This window comes from Manis javanica, chromosome 3, assembly GCF_040802235.1.
Source record: "Manis javanica isolate MJ-LG chromosome 3, MJ_LKY, whole genome shotgun sequence".
Lineage (NCBI taxonomy): Eukaryota > Metazoa > Chordata > Mammalia > Pholidota > Manidae > Manis > Manis javanica.
The window spans coordinates 201,137,833-201,152,611 of NC_133158.1; the positions used below are offsets into that span (position 1 = coordinate 201,137,833).

Here is a 14,779-nt window from a genome sequence, read left to right on the forward strand (position 1 = left end):
TTATAGGAGATTTCGAGGAAATAATAGAACCAAATCTCTTAAAATCAGTAACATGATAAAATAATTTCATTTTTATAAGTTTAATGCCCTATTTGGCCATTGAATGAAAGCATATTTTTACTTCAAAAATACAGCACAATAAAGCTGGACTTATTTTGGGATCTTACATGTACTCATTATATAAGCTCTCTTGCATTTACTTTGCAGCTAAGCTCTTTGAAAAATTTTAGAGTAGAAGGGAGGATTGAGAGAAGTAAAAAAGCTAGGAAACCACAGGCAAAGGAAGTATTGCTGAGAGCTGTAAGGTGTAAGGTCCAGGGGAAAAATATATATATGAAAATAATTCATACTGTATGGAATCTGAGCTCCCTGAACTACCATCTGCTCCAAACTTCTCCTGTGAGATCTAGAGTGACAGGAATATAGGAAATTGATCTTACCCAGCCTTTGAAAAAAGAAAAAGGGGGAAAACCATTCCAACAAAGCCCTACACTATTAGGGGAGATTACTTTATTACAGGTCACCCATCAAAGAGTCACATCCCCTGGGGCTTTAACCATCCACTTGCAGGTAACTCTGCCATGGCTGAGCCAATGCTAAAACTACTGTCTCATCCAAAATATTGCGTGTTGTGTGTATATGGACTAAGACTTCTGTAGAGGGCTAAGACTTCTGTTAACAAATACCTGCTGGAGAAGCAGCCCATTTTTCTGTTTGATATAAAGAAAACAACATTTGAGAGTTTGTGTGTGTTTTTACTTCTTTTTTTGATTATAAAAACGAGTTTTTATTTTAGAAAACTTAGAAAGTTAAGACAAAACATAAAGAAAATACCACTCCCTTAGTGACCTAGAGGAAATAACTGTTAATAGTTTGACACTGTATTCACTTTTGAGTATCATTAAACATTCTTTACAAACACAATATCCACATGATTGTGTGATACAGCAATTTATTTAACTGTTCTTCCACTACTGAGTCATTGTGTTGATACTAATTTTCTGTTATTATAACAATGCCATGATAAATGTCTCTGGGTAACTTTAGGTAGTATCTTTAGCAGAGATTCCTAGAAATTAAATCCCTGGATCAAAGCCTCTTTATTCATTTTGTCACATGACTTTCCAGAATGCTTATATCAATTCACATTCTCACCAGCAGAGTATGAGAGTCTTTCTCATTTTGCCCATGCCAACATTGAGTTGGAATTTAAAACAAACAAAAATTTCCCTAATTTATAGCTGAAGACAATAGTTTTATTTGCACGTGAGGCTGGATATGTTCTCATGTGTTTATTAGCCATCTGTGTTTTTACGAATTTACTATTCATATGTCTTATTTATTTATCCCACTGGGGTTCCAATATTTTTATTATTTTTTTATGAGCTGTGAATATAAGAAAGATATAAATAACTTGTTTTCTATTTGTTTTGCCATTAATCCTTTGTCTTGTAGTTTTTTGTAGTTTTTTTTAAACATGCAGAAGTTTGATATCTTTTAGTCAAAGCTCTTGTGATCTTTTCTGTTGTTTTTTATGCTTAGAAAATTTCTACCTCTGACCAAATACGTTGTCTACTAGCTTTTTAGTAGCTTGCTTTTAAAAAATTTTAACTTATTAATCCATTTGCATATATGGAATGAGGTCAGGGTTCCTCCCCACAGCCTTACCCAAAAGCTAACTTTGTTACTGAAGGACCATTAGAATCTGTACTGATAGGTTATGCTTCACTTAACTTTAAATTTAAATACGGTATAGTCTGGGTCTAATTCATCCTATTGTTTTGCCTACACACTGATCTAACTGTTGTTTCAGAATGTTTTCCTAACCCTAACATCAAAAACTTTTTCTTTACACTTCCATTAAAAAAACAGCTATTTTCACTTGTTTATCCTGCCAGGTAATATTCAGAATATATTTTCCTACTTTCAAAAAACATCACATTATGATTCTGACATGGACTGTTTAAAACTACAAATTAAATGAGGAAAAACTAATACCCTTAAAATGTTCTTCCAATATTAAGCCTCCTCTGTAAGGAAAACAGACTGCCTATTTATTCAAATTTGCTCTCTTTTTCAGTAAAATTTGGTTTTCTGTATTTGCTGGTTCAGATTATTATCAAGATACTTGTTTTACTGTTGATATTGGGCATGTGATTTTCCCCACCATTATATTTATTAACTAGTTATTGACAGATAAAAGGAAACTGACATAATTTCTAAAAATAGACTCTTCAGATGTTTCTAGATAAACAATCATTATCATTTGAAAAGACACAAGAGCCATAACCCACACTGACAAACTTGGGCAAAGGACGAAAAGTACTCCAGCTTCTGGTACAAGTGGAAATTAATAAAAGCTTTCTGGAAAGTAATTTGGCAAAATACATCAAGAGCTTTTGACCTATCATTTCAAGAATCTATCCCAAGAATATCAATTAGTTAATCACATCTCCAAATAATGATAATTTTGGCCTATTTCTATTATGTGTAAGTCTACATTTGCATATACTAGTTGAGCCATCTGTAACAATTTAAAATAAAAGCATTCCCAGAATTATTTTCTTCCTAATTTTTAATAGGAATGATGTAGAGTACAATGGCTTCTTACTATTTTGGGTAATTATCAACTTTAGAACTTAATGAAAAATATGTCCCTTCATCCAATAGTTTTACAATTATGTTTGTATACAATTTCAGGGGTTTATAGACTATAGCAAGATACCTGTATGTTATGAACCTAAGTTCTAGCATTTCTAGTTCAGGTTTTTTTATTTTTCTTAATCATATTAAGTGTTAAACTTTATCTCAAATGTCTTTTAATCATCTGTTAAATAGTGCACAGTTCTAAATTTCACTGTAGGTTATTTTTTAAACTTCTACTCTGGAAGTAATTTTAAACTTACAGAAATAGAACCAATAGCAAAGAAAGCAGAGGAACAGCCATATAACCATTATCCAGATTCATCTGTTGTAACAATTATTCTACATGCTTTATCATTTGTACCTGCAACCTGTCAATTCTTACACACACACTCTCGTATACATGTGTGTGTGTGTGTGTGGGTGTGTGTGTATTCTGACATGGGATTGTTTTAGATGGGTAGATATCTAGGTATCTAAATATTATACATACATAATTTCTTTCTTAACCATTTCATCAGGGACCTTTACCCCTAAATACTTAAGTGTACATGTCCGAAAATTAAGGAGATTCCCTTACATAGTCACTGCACAGTCAGCAATGACAGTACAATTCACACTGATACTTTTATCCAATCTACCATTCATATTCTAATTTTGCCTGCTGACAATAATGTCCTTCATAATACCTTTTTCCCTTGTCTGGTACAGGATCATGCCCAGCATCAGGTTATTCAAGAGAGCTGTCATATCTCTTTAACCTCTTTTAATTTGGAACATTCTCACACCTTTGTCTTTTGACACTATATTTTGGAAGAATACAGTTACTCCTCACCTTTTTAACAGAATGTTCCTCATTTTGAGTTTGCCTGACGTTTCCTAATGATTAGATTCAGATCTGCATTCTCAACTGGAATTCTGCATAGTTGATGTTATTTCCTTCTCAGGGTATCCCATCTGGAAGTATATGACAGCCACCTGTCTCTCACTGGTGATGATAATTTTGACCTCCCATTCAAGATGTTGTCCAACTTCTCCACTGTGTAATTACTGATTTTTAATTCTCCCTTGTAATAATAGGCAGTCTGTGAAGAGACACTGTAAGACCATGCCAATATCCTGATTCTCATAAATAACTCTCCTTATTCAGTATACACTAAAGAATTCTTACCTGACAGCTGCAAAATGATGACTTTTCAATTCTAATACTCGCTCTACACTTGCCAATCAGCCTTCTTCATTCATTGATTTTTGGCCTTGACTTATGAGTTACTATTGTCTTTCAGAGGCTTAAATGCATTATTGTACTTAAATTATTTGGGTGCTAAAACTGGCCCCAGTGTTGACCAGTGGAAGCCCTTCCAAGATGGCTCCTGTGACCTGCCTCCATTGTTTTCATAAGCATTTCTTTACTTCCCGATGTAACAAAATATTCCAGGATCATCTTGTTCTTAGCTGGCCCAGGCTTGGAGTCAATGCTTTCTCCAAGGAGCCCTGGTTCCTCTTGATGGGAAATGGTGTTAAAGATGATGATCTGAACACCAGATGTGCTTATGGCTATTGGGTGTCTTTGCCTCTTGGCCTTTCCAGCAGACAGATCAGAAACTATATGCATGTATGGGAGCATCTACATATGCACATATACACATGTACATGCCATACATACATGAGAACATAAACATGCACATACCCAAAGATGCACATATTGTTAAAATGATTTCACAAGATACCTCCACAGGGTTTATTTTTGCCCTTCTCTATACCTGTATGTCTCTTATTCCATGGTGAAAACACAGGCTTTTAAGAACATCCACAAATCTGGTCATTTGCTTAATGTTACAATACATCTAAAAGTTTCATGACTGTTTCATTCATACTAAATAATCAAGTCTACTAAAAAGAGTCCAGGATTTGTTTGCTCTGCCCTCCGTAGCCCAGACTGAGGATATATATAGTTAAGTCCTATATTCCTAAATTATTTTGGATTAGTTTTTCCTCCCCCAGTCACACCCCACAGTGAATTATGGTATCCCTTTGAAATATATTAGGTTTACTTGCTTTAATTTGCTTTAGTTTGAGGTTGTAATTTTTTAACAGCTACTTTGTTGCATGGTAACATAAGATAGAAGAATAGTGCCCTCAAATAGCAAATCACTATTTCGGCTAACTAACATCAATTATTATGATTTAGTAGACCACGAAAATCACTGCGAGGAAAGTGAAGAACTTCCTGCTGACATAAATTGGAAAAATATTTACAAGCTGTAGCAAGTGTGTGTTTTCTGGTGTGTGCAACAGGAACAACTAGGTCCTGGGGGAACAGGGGCACAACAGATAAACATTTGAAAGAGGTCAAACTGAAAACTCACCTTTTCCGATATGCCGCCTCGTGTTTTCAATAGTGGAATTCCGGTTAACATTGGATAGCAGCCCAAGGCAGAAACGGTTCTTATTATTGGAAGGGTCAGTGAAACCATCCACCAACACACTTGTGGAGGACGCATGGAATGCTTCACCCACTCGATTATTGAGCTCGTAGTAGACAATAGAGCACCAGTGTTTTGGCTCCTCATAAGCAACCGCTTGAACATCTGTAAGAAAGAAAAGCTTGTAAGTTAACAATGGTGAGTGCCTCGGGCTCTCAAAATCTGAAACTGTGTCGTAAAATTGGCTCAGGATCATGGAATGAAGCGATAGAAAAGCAATAGTGGTATCTAAAGCAGGTACTCCTTACTGAGTGTAACATTCTCCTTTAATTGGAAAATAATTTTCTCCAATTACTATCAGATAACCAAAACACTGGCTCAGCAAGCATACCAACTTGCTCAATACTCACAATATGCTACTTGCTCTGCAATATGCCAAAATGGAAATTATCCCCACCACAGACCCTGGCTCACCATCCAAAGAAATGCAACAAGTGGCAAGTGAAAACACAAATGGGAAGAGAACAATAGAGAATTGGAAATATGCCAAAGGTGCTGGCACAGAAAAGAATGCCTTTCCACAAAGCGTGAGTATGCCTAGGCTTTGAAACTTCAAAGCAATGAAAATCAGTTTCTAATTATTGATAAGAAGTTACTTTGCTTCACATTAAGTTGCCAATAACTATCACAGCCACAGCTTTGCTCCAGTCCTCAAACTCAGGAAGAAATCTTGCCAGCTGGCCATTTTTACAGAATGAATCATATCTCTCTCATCCAGATTTCATGCTAACTTCCTTATATTTGCTTTAAGTCATGCAGAGCAGGTGTGTTTTGTCTCTCCATTCCCAGAATGGGCCAACAATGGAAATTACCCAACTTTACTGACAGGATGCAGCTTGTTAAGTCAAATCTCTTAAGAGGAACAAATCTCTAAACAGAACATGCTTCTCAACATTTGTAACTAAAAGTTTCTGAAGATAAGTTCCTTCAGTAGTAAAACCTCTTGTACCACTGCTTTAGAGATTCCAGGAATACAAACCATATATACCCAGTATACCAATATATAATGATCTGAGGTTTATGAAGTCTTGAGTGTACAATTGTAAAAAAAAAGCAAGCAAGCTCACAATAGAAGCATGAACTGTAACTGTTAGGGGAGAAGTACTTCTGTGGTCTTCACATTAACTTCCACAAATATTAACATGAGCTTTACTTTAGAATTCAGTAAAGAAATCAAGGAAAATGATCATTAAAAAAATCCACACATACACTAGCTTAAGGAAGTGAACCAAAATTACACTCTCTCTCCTGTTCGCTAAGCAACTATCATGTCAATTTGCTGTATTTCAGGAACCAAGATTATAGTGGGTTACAAGTGCCACATGTTAAAGAAGCCTGCAACATCATTAACAGAAGGCTTTTATCAGCTATCAGGATTGTGCAAAATACTATCCATCTAGGTCAGAGGTTGACATTTCTTTTTCAGAAAGGTCTTGAGAGCCATATAGTTTCTATTGCAACTGATCAGCTGTATCCTAGTAGTGCCAGAGAAGCCACAGATAATACGTAATGAATGAACATAGCTGTGTTCTAATAAAGCTTTATTTATCAAAGCAGGAAGGAGGCTGAACTGTCCTGTGGGCTATAGTTTGCTGATTTCTTCTCCAGAAAAGGCACCAAAGTTAAAACAAGGCTCACATTCCCTTCTCATGAAAACATTAACTATAACTTATCCTACTGATGAAAAATTTTTAAGCTCTTTAAAGGAAAAAACTGTAAAGCAATTTAAAGGTCTAGTTCCTGAAATCAGGCATCTCAGACTCAACTCCCACAGCCACAGGGCCTGCATGCTCCTAACTGTACAGCTGTGGTGTGCATTGTCTCTCCTGCTGTCCTGTTCTTCACATGTAAATCCTAAGGATGAGTGAGACAGGAGTTACTTTCCCCAAGCAGAATCTTTACTTATTGGCTTATAATTATATGCTTGGGAGGATGTTCGAGAGATTAGCAGGAACCATAAAATATAGAGCCAATAAAAAAGACAAAATTTTTTAGATTAAGAAGGTGCATATTCCAATTTCTTACATTGCACATCTAAGAAAGATTCTTTGAGTTCATTATCAAATTATAAGAACTTAGAAATACAAGCAATTCTGACAAAGTCTGAGTGATCTCCAATTTTAATAAAAAGGTACTAAGAATGAAATAAGACATACCTAGCAATCAAATTGCATTCATTCCAGTCTGCATAAAATTTACACAAATTAAATGATCCATGCCTTGTGTTTAGTGCATCAGTGAAGCACTTTGCTCTACAAGAGGTTATCTGGGGACAGTTTTACTTAACAATGTGGTCATGACTTCTTACAGATGTGCACGGATTCTCCCAACACTTACTTACCTAAGGTCTCTGCTTGCTCAAGCCTACTCAACTTGCCACTGCAGACCTGAGGGAATGAAGGCATCCTCCCCTCAGTCACTGCCTGGCATAGTGCAGAGCTGGAAACAGACCGCCCACTACCAGAGAGGGCAAGAAATGTTGGGTCCTGCTTTTAAGTTCTTCTGGTGAAAATAGGAACATGTGTCTCAATTCCTTTTTGTAACATGGTTAGACACAAATAAATACAGCAAGGAATAAACAAACGCCATTAGTTTGTTCTACTTGCAGCTATATTTAGGTGAGGGCTAGAAAGTAGATGGGGTTTATGAATATCCTAACTACAGAAGAACCTTCTGGAAAGCCTTGTCATCTAAAGTTCTAATTTTGGAAATCTCCAGTGAAAGCTTACTTCAGTATTGCTGTGCTCATTGTTTCTCAATACACCTTTGTCCTTCACTTAAAAATATTCTTTTATTGCCAACACAGTGAGTATTTAAGCTCTAAACAGATGACTGCACAATCTCATGCAGGCCTTCATTAGTTAAATCAGTGTATTTGTTCTTCATATAAGACTTATTTATAATCCAAAGAATTTTTTCTATCAAGCTTCTCTTACTGTGCTCCATCTTCCTCAAATAGCTGTCTTCTTAAAGACTGATAAAAATCTGTGAATGTAACATTTGGACAGCTAAACTTTAGACTCTAAAAAAGGAGTAAGAAGCAATTCCTTTTACCTCCTCTGTTGAGTTCTGAGGGCAGTGAAGGAGCCAGCATATTTGTGTCCATTGGCTGAGAGCCATCCTGGGTCATGGGGTCTTCAGGGGGCAGGTAGGCAGGTGGGGGCGTGTCAGCTACACAGTTAAAAAAATAAAAGTTCTTTATCTTTAATAAACACACACACACACCTAAAACATATATCCTCTTCTGTGCTGAAGTTCTTAAGAGATTAAGTTGCCATTTCAACATCCCCAGCAGAAGACTAGATGCTGCTGACCCAGGACTTGATGTACCTTTTGAACATACTGCCATCTCATAATCTCACAAGATTTTAGTGAAAATTCAGTGGGAGAAAAGGCACTATATGCCTGTTCTGGAAGTTTGTCAGCCGATCCAGGATCATGCCATTATAAAGTAGTCAGAAGCAGTGTTTAAACATGCTTCCATATAATCCACTTGAGAGGACTTCTGCACTTCGTAGTTTTAATGGTGGATGGAAAACCCCTTGAAAGCTACATAAGACTCCTTACAAAAAAAAAAAGCTTCAGGGTCTCTTGCATTAAGCCTATGGGCTCAGGAATTTACCAACTGAGTTTCTTTACAGCCAACTTACTGACCTAACTGTTAATTTCCTATGACTTCAAGCAGTCTGTTAGGACTTTCTCCCCCGCCACTTAAATAACCACTGGTTTTAAAATCCCCAGTAGCAGAATAATAGGAAATATATCAGCTGATCACAGCTATCTTCTATTTCAGAATTTACATATATGTTTCTTCTGGAAAGCTCATAGTCAGCTGGCAATAAGAGGCTCAAAGAATAAGATTTTTGAAACAAAGAACACTAACACAAGTCTTGTGTTTTCTTAAATAAAATAAAGGGTCTGTGTTTCCTATGAAAAATTCTTTGTGATCGAAAAACACATTTCTCACTGGTTCTTGTGAGCCCGTCCAGAACATCCCATGAAGTAGGGCACAGGTTTCCCCCTTGGGTAAGTCCTCCAGACCCTCAGGGCCCAGGAATGCAAAGAGCTAGTCCTGCCCCTTCAGAGTTCCTCAGCCATTTCCAAGCTGACTCTCCAGCTGCGTCCCAACCCTGCAAGTTCCACTGTCCAGCTGCTAACAAGCAAGGACTCGGAGCACAAAGACAGGGCTATGGGGACTTCATCTGGATGCCTTTCCACCCTTTCCCCAGCTTCTTTTAATTTAACTTCTCTGCAGCTGTAACACTGACTGCTTTACTTCCAGCCAGGAATGAAGACAAAGAGCCTCCTCTGAAACCAGATCCAGTATTTCCTACAAATAAGCTGGTGAACATTTCATCAGCAACCTGTGGCGTGAGCACCACTGCGGGGGACCACCAGGTCCTCACCTGCCCTCCTGTCCCCACCCCCTCAACTTCCTTCTGCAAACTCCCTTTACTTGGCCTGTGCCGTAGCCCCTGACAGCCGGAGGCAAAGTGTAAATTCAAGCAAATAATCTTTGATTTTTTTCCACTCTTGGGCCCACCCTGAGTTTGCTGTGGCTTAAGAGCTTTTTGAAACTATTTCCTCCCCATTAACTTGTTTATCAACCCCTTGAGTCTGGGAAGGAGTGTGGTGGATAGGAAATCACCAGATGATACTGGTTTGATTTTTTAAATTAGTCTATTTCCCACCATCATCCTAAACAGTTTTGAATTGAAAATCAAACAAAACAATGCAAAACAGAATAAAAGGAAGCAATAAATATGTAAATCAGAGATAGCAGTATCAAGTATGGCCCACTTTTCAACTTTTGAGGACACACTAGCACTGCTGTCAAATTCAAATTTACTTAAAAACATTTCAAGTGGCCCAATAAACACGCCAGCAACCTCATTTTCCCTCCTAGAAATGTTAACAGATGTAAAGCTATCTCTGTTTTAGAGTATCCTCCTTGAGATCTACTGGAAAGAACTTTGGCACTGGAGATGCTTGTTTTTTACCCTACAACTTGAAAAATATAATGTCCTAATTAATCACTTATTTCGATAAACAGTACACCCTCAGTTAAGTCTAAAAAAGGAGGATAATTGGTTTTTGTCTTTGCTAAGTTCAACAAGCAGATGGTTTCCAGGACTTCTGTTGCAATTCCTTTGTTGTTAAAGTATATGTTCCTTGGGATTACATCACCGCTTAAATGAATTTAATTAAGTAAGGGGGTGTGAGCCCTCAGGAAATATCTTTTCTGCGGTTGCACTTACAACAGGGCTTTTTCCACGTTTGAAATGTTGATCAAGGCTGTGTGTCTCCTAACAGCAAATGTGTGCAACACACTATTTTTTTCTTTCTTTTATTAAGAGCAAAGACTGTAAAAGTTACGCCGAAGATGCAGCTCTCACATCAAAAATAAAACTTATTCAAGCATCTGCCCTTGACAAACAGACCAAGACACTTACTCCCTTGTCTAGATCTCCCTTCACCAGAGCGCAGCGCCGTGTCCCTGAGCGGAGCAGCTCTCTCCAGCGCAGGTGGCTGCTGCTCCTGTGACATCGCCATCTGATATGACCTCGGAACATCACTTGACCTACCTGGCATCTGGAAAGGGCTCCCCGGGTCCGAGCTGGTGGGTGAATGAGGGTAGGCACTACTGCTGCCTCCAGGAGAGTTAGGGTAGCTGCTGCCGGGAGAATGGGGGAACGCGTGGCTGCTGGGCTGCTGGAAAGAATCTGGGAAAGTGGCATTGAGTGGCATGTGAGGCTCATTTTGTCCTAGGTTACGGAACTGGGCTAAGAGGCTGTGTTGAGGATTATATTCACTGTGTCTTGGAACCAGCACTGGAGGAAGAACTGGAAAAAGGAAAGAAAAAAGAGAGAAAAATGAGATCAGTGGAAATCTGTAATAATGTCACAATAAAGTGGAAAACATCACCTGTTAGTAACAAAGTCTCTGAACCCGGCCTGGCAGCCAGCTTAGAAACACCATTCAAATAATGCAAAGCCATGTTTCACTCAGGAACAAACGCATAACAGACACAGTCTCTTTAGCATCACTGATGACTCAGCCCCGGGCTTCCAGCATTGACAAACTGCCCAAGGAAAAGTTTTCAAAACACATTCTTTTATGTTACAGGTATAAGTTTCCCCTATTCTTGATTTTTTCATTCACTGAAAACGAAAGCATGATTAAGAACATGTATCGCCATCGACAATTCTACTTTCACAGCCCTGGCTGATATTTTGCATTTAAGAGTTAATAATACTTACTGAATGATATGAATTATTCATCACAAATGTTTTAAATGGACACATTAAGTCACTTTAAAACAGAAACACAGTAAATTACATTGAGAGGACAAATACAGTGAGCAGCACAAAAGACAAATGCCAATGAAGATAACTGGACAAAAGATAATGTTTTGTGGGACAGACTTTATGTTGTGTCCTAGTAGTCGATCTTCATGTATTCACCCACTTCTCAGTAATCCTTATCACTACCTGATAGACAAAGGAAAAACCAGCTCACGCAATCCACATCTTGCTAATTGAACACTCAAGATGTAAAGGTCAAAACTTACACACCAGTAGAGAAGGACAGAAAACAACTGAGGTCATTCCTAAACGCTCTATATGCTAGGAACCTAAGGAGTTAATAATTAGCATGGTCCTCAACCGTCAGAAAGTTCCAGAGGCAAAGCTACTAAAAATACAATGGCAATGAAAGGGGAGAGCTAAGGGAGCCTAAACCCGTGTTAGATCCTAGACTTCCCATCAAGGTCACCAGATGGCTCCTCCCCAATATAATAAAAGCCCTGGGAAACCGTACTGCTCTTGTGGCCTTGGTCAGAAAGAGAAAAACAACTCATTTGGTAAACTGCTTGGGAGGAGAGAGGAAGAAGAGATTTAGAATCTGTTAGGGTTGCTGGGAGTGAGGACTCAGAATATATTCCCCTAAAGAAACAGTATTTAGTCACATTAGGAATTAAGTATTTTTGAGGGCTTTCCAGGGAATCTATCCATAACTCATACCATTTCTACAGGAAAATGTCTTCTTAACACCTGGATTACCACTTAGCCATAAACTGCTACCTGTTTTTAAGTAAAAATAGATTTTTGAAGGTATTACAATATCTCATATGCTGTATCTTAAGTTTCTATGTAATCCTATAGTAATAGATTTGACATCCCTCAGAAAGAAATCTTTTTACTATAATAAATGTATTTGCTCTTTCACACAGTGATGAAATCTGCCTAACTCATTGAAAGCATAATTCCTCCTCCTTTCAACAGTCATCTGAAATGTAAACTACTTTGTTACATTGAAGAAGAAAATTCTCCAGTCATAAAGGCTCCCCCAAAGCCAACAGTACTCTATATTCCAAAATAAATACATGCCCTGAAATAATAACAGTACCTATGTAATAAAGTTACCTATGCAACAGAACAATATCTTCTTTTAGTGGCTGTAGCTTGAGTTACCATTTTCCAATTTGCCTTTATGATCATCTAGGTAAAGCCTCAATTATGATTTGCACCTGAAAAGGGGATAAATATTGGGCTCTAAACTATTTCCTCCATATGCAGCACCAAACAGCAACCTGAATCAGTCCTCCATAGGACACCCCCCTCCCCCGCACCCCTACCCACACCACTTAGTGGGCCCCCATTTCAGCAACTCCTGTTGCCTAATAGTTCTAGAACTTAGACTTTACTTCCTCCCACTGCCTGCAGATGATAGCAGCAGAAGGCAATGTACCTCTCCAGCTGGAGAGGACAACTGGCATTTATGTTCCTGCAGTAATTCTGTTGTGTGGTGTACAGCTCAGGTTCTAAGGCACAGTGCTGTCCTTAGTGTACATCACAGGTGATTAAATCAGCCTTTGTAGATCACCTGGGAAGTGAGCCACCAACTACAGCCAAGCAGTACCATATAGATGAACTTGACCAAAAAAAACAAACAAACCCAAAAAACCCTTTATTTCTGTACCCTCTATCAAGATATGATTTTGCCACTGCTGATATAGGTACAGATACCTTTTAATAAACTTAAAAAATGTACTGCAATATGTATAGTAAAATGCACAAATCTTCAAATAAATGGAATAATATTTACTCCTGTGTCTGCTTCTTTGGTACATTATGTCTGTAAAATTTATCCAGTGTTGTATGTAGCACCTTATTATATACGTATATTACAACTGATTCACTTAGTCCCCCCATCTAACCTCCTCAAAGGATAATCAATTTCATTTTGTTCTGGTTTATCCTGTGTTTCAGTCTTAGAAAAAAATAAGCAGGTAAATGTGTGCTTTCTTATTTCATCTTTATGACTAAAAAGAAAGGCAGCCTACTGTATATACTTTTTGCATTTTGATTTTTTCATCTGTATCTCAGCATTAACTTCATATTAGTTTATAGAGATCTTCCTCATTTTTTTCCCACCCTTTACTGCTAATAGCACCATGGTTTATTCAACCAATCTCCCATGTCTGGGCATTTAGGTAGTTTACAATATTTTACCATTACATGCAATACCTGAATAAACGACCTTGCACACAGTATTGCTAAAAGCATATCTTCAGGGTAAATTCCTAGAAGTGGAAATATCAGATTCAAAGGGTAAATGAAGATGTAATTTTCTTACTGTCAAGTGCCCCTCCACAGAGGTTGTATCATTTTGCATTGTCACTGGTAAAATACGAGTGACTTTTTCCCCACAGTCTCTAGAATAGACTATTTTGTAATGCTTTTGATTTTTTCAACAATATGATGGATGAGACAAGAATAGATTGGCATTTTGGTGCTATTTTAACTTATATTTCTCTTAGTAAAAGTTGGTCATCTTTTCATGTATATCAAAGCACATTTTTATAACTTTTTTGTTGACCGGTCTGCCTTTTACCCACTTTTCGTTGTTTGATTTTTCATTAAAAATGTCAGAGATATTAACCCATGATATTTCATATGTTACAAATAGTTGCCACAATTTGTGATTTGTCTTATTTGTCTTTTGAGTTTACTTATGTGCAAAAGTTTTTTTGTTAGTCAAATTTATCAATATTTTCTTTTATTGCATATGGATTTTAAGTCAGAGAGCCTTCTCCTTCGCCCAGATTGTAAAGAGGAATTCATCTATGCGTTCTTCTAATGCATATAAAGTTTCATATTTTTAGATCTCTGATGCATTTGGAGTTATTTTATTTATGGTATAAGGAATAGATCTAATTTTATCATTTTCCAAATAGCCAGCCAGTTGCCCCAACACCATTTTTTAAAAAGTCCATCTTTGTCCCTGTGATGGGAGATACCACCTTTCTCATAAAATTCCATAGGGTCTACTTTTAGATATTCCATTCCATTCTATTCTAATCTGTGGCCCAGAACCACTCTGTTTTAATTAGAGAGGCTTTATAGCGTGTTCCACTAGCTGACGGAGCTGGTCCTCCACAGTTCTCAATTTTTCAGTGTTTTGCTTGCAGGCTTACTCTTCCCGTATGAACTTCAATTATCACCTTGGCCACCTCCTTGAAAAAAAATATCACTGGTACTTTCATTGGGATCACATTGTACTTATAAAATTAATTTAGAGTGTTCTGACGTTGAAATGTCCCATTTGAAACGTAGGAAGTTCAAGTCTGCTTTAGTTATTTTTACATC

General features: G+C 37.5%; 1 protein-coding gene across 4 annotated transcripts in view; it reads right to left on the reverse strand.

The window, feature by feature from the left end:
• Window positions 1-14,779, reverse strand: part of SMAD1 (SMAD family member 1) — a 72,086-nt gene that overhangs the window by 4,934 nt on the left and 52,373 nt on the right. For all 4 annotated transcript variants that reach the window (XM_037024621.2, XM_073232612.1, XM_073232611.1 and 1 more), the window contains 3 exons: window positions 10,715-10,972; window positions 8,184-8,300; window positions 5,013-5,234 (listed from right to left, as the gene is read on the reverse strand). In XM_037024621.2, coding sequence (XP_036880516.1) covers window positions 5,013-5,234; window positions 8,184-8,300; window positions 10,715-10,972 — 597 coding nt within the window. The remainder of the gene's footprint in view (window positions 1-5,012; window positions 5,235-8,183; window positions 8,301-10,714; window positions 10,973-14,779) is intronic.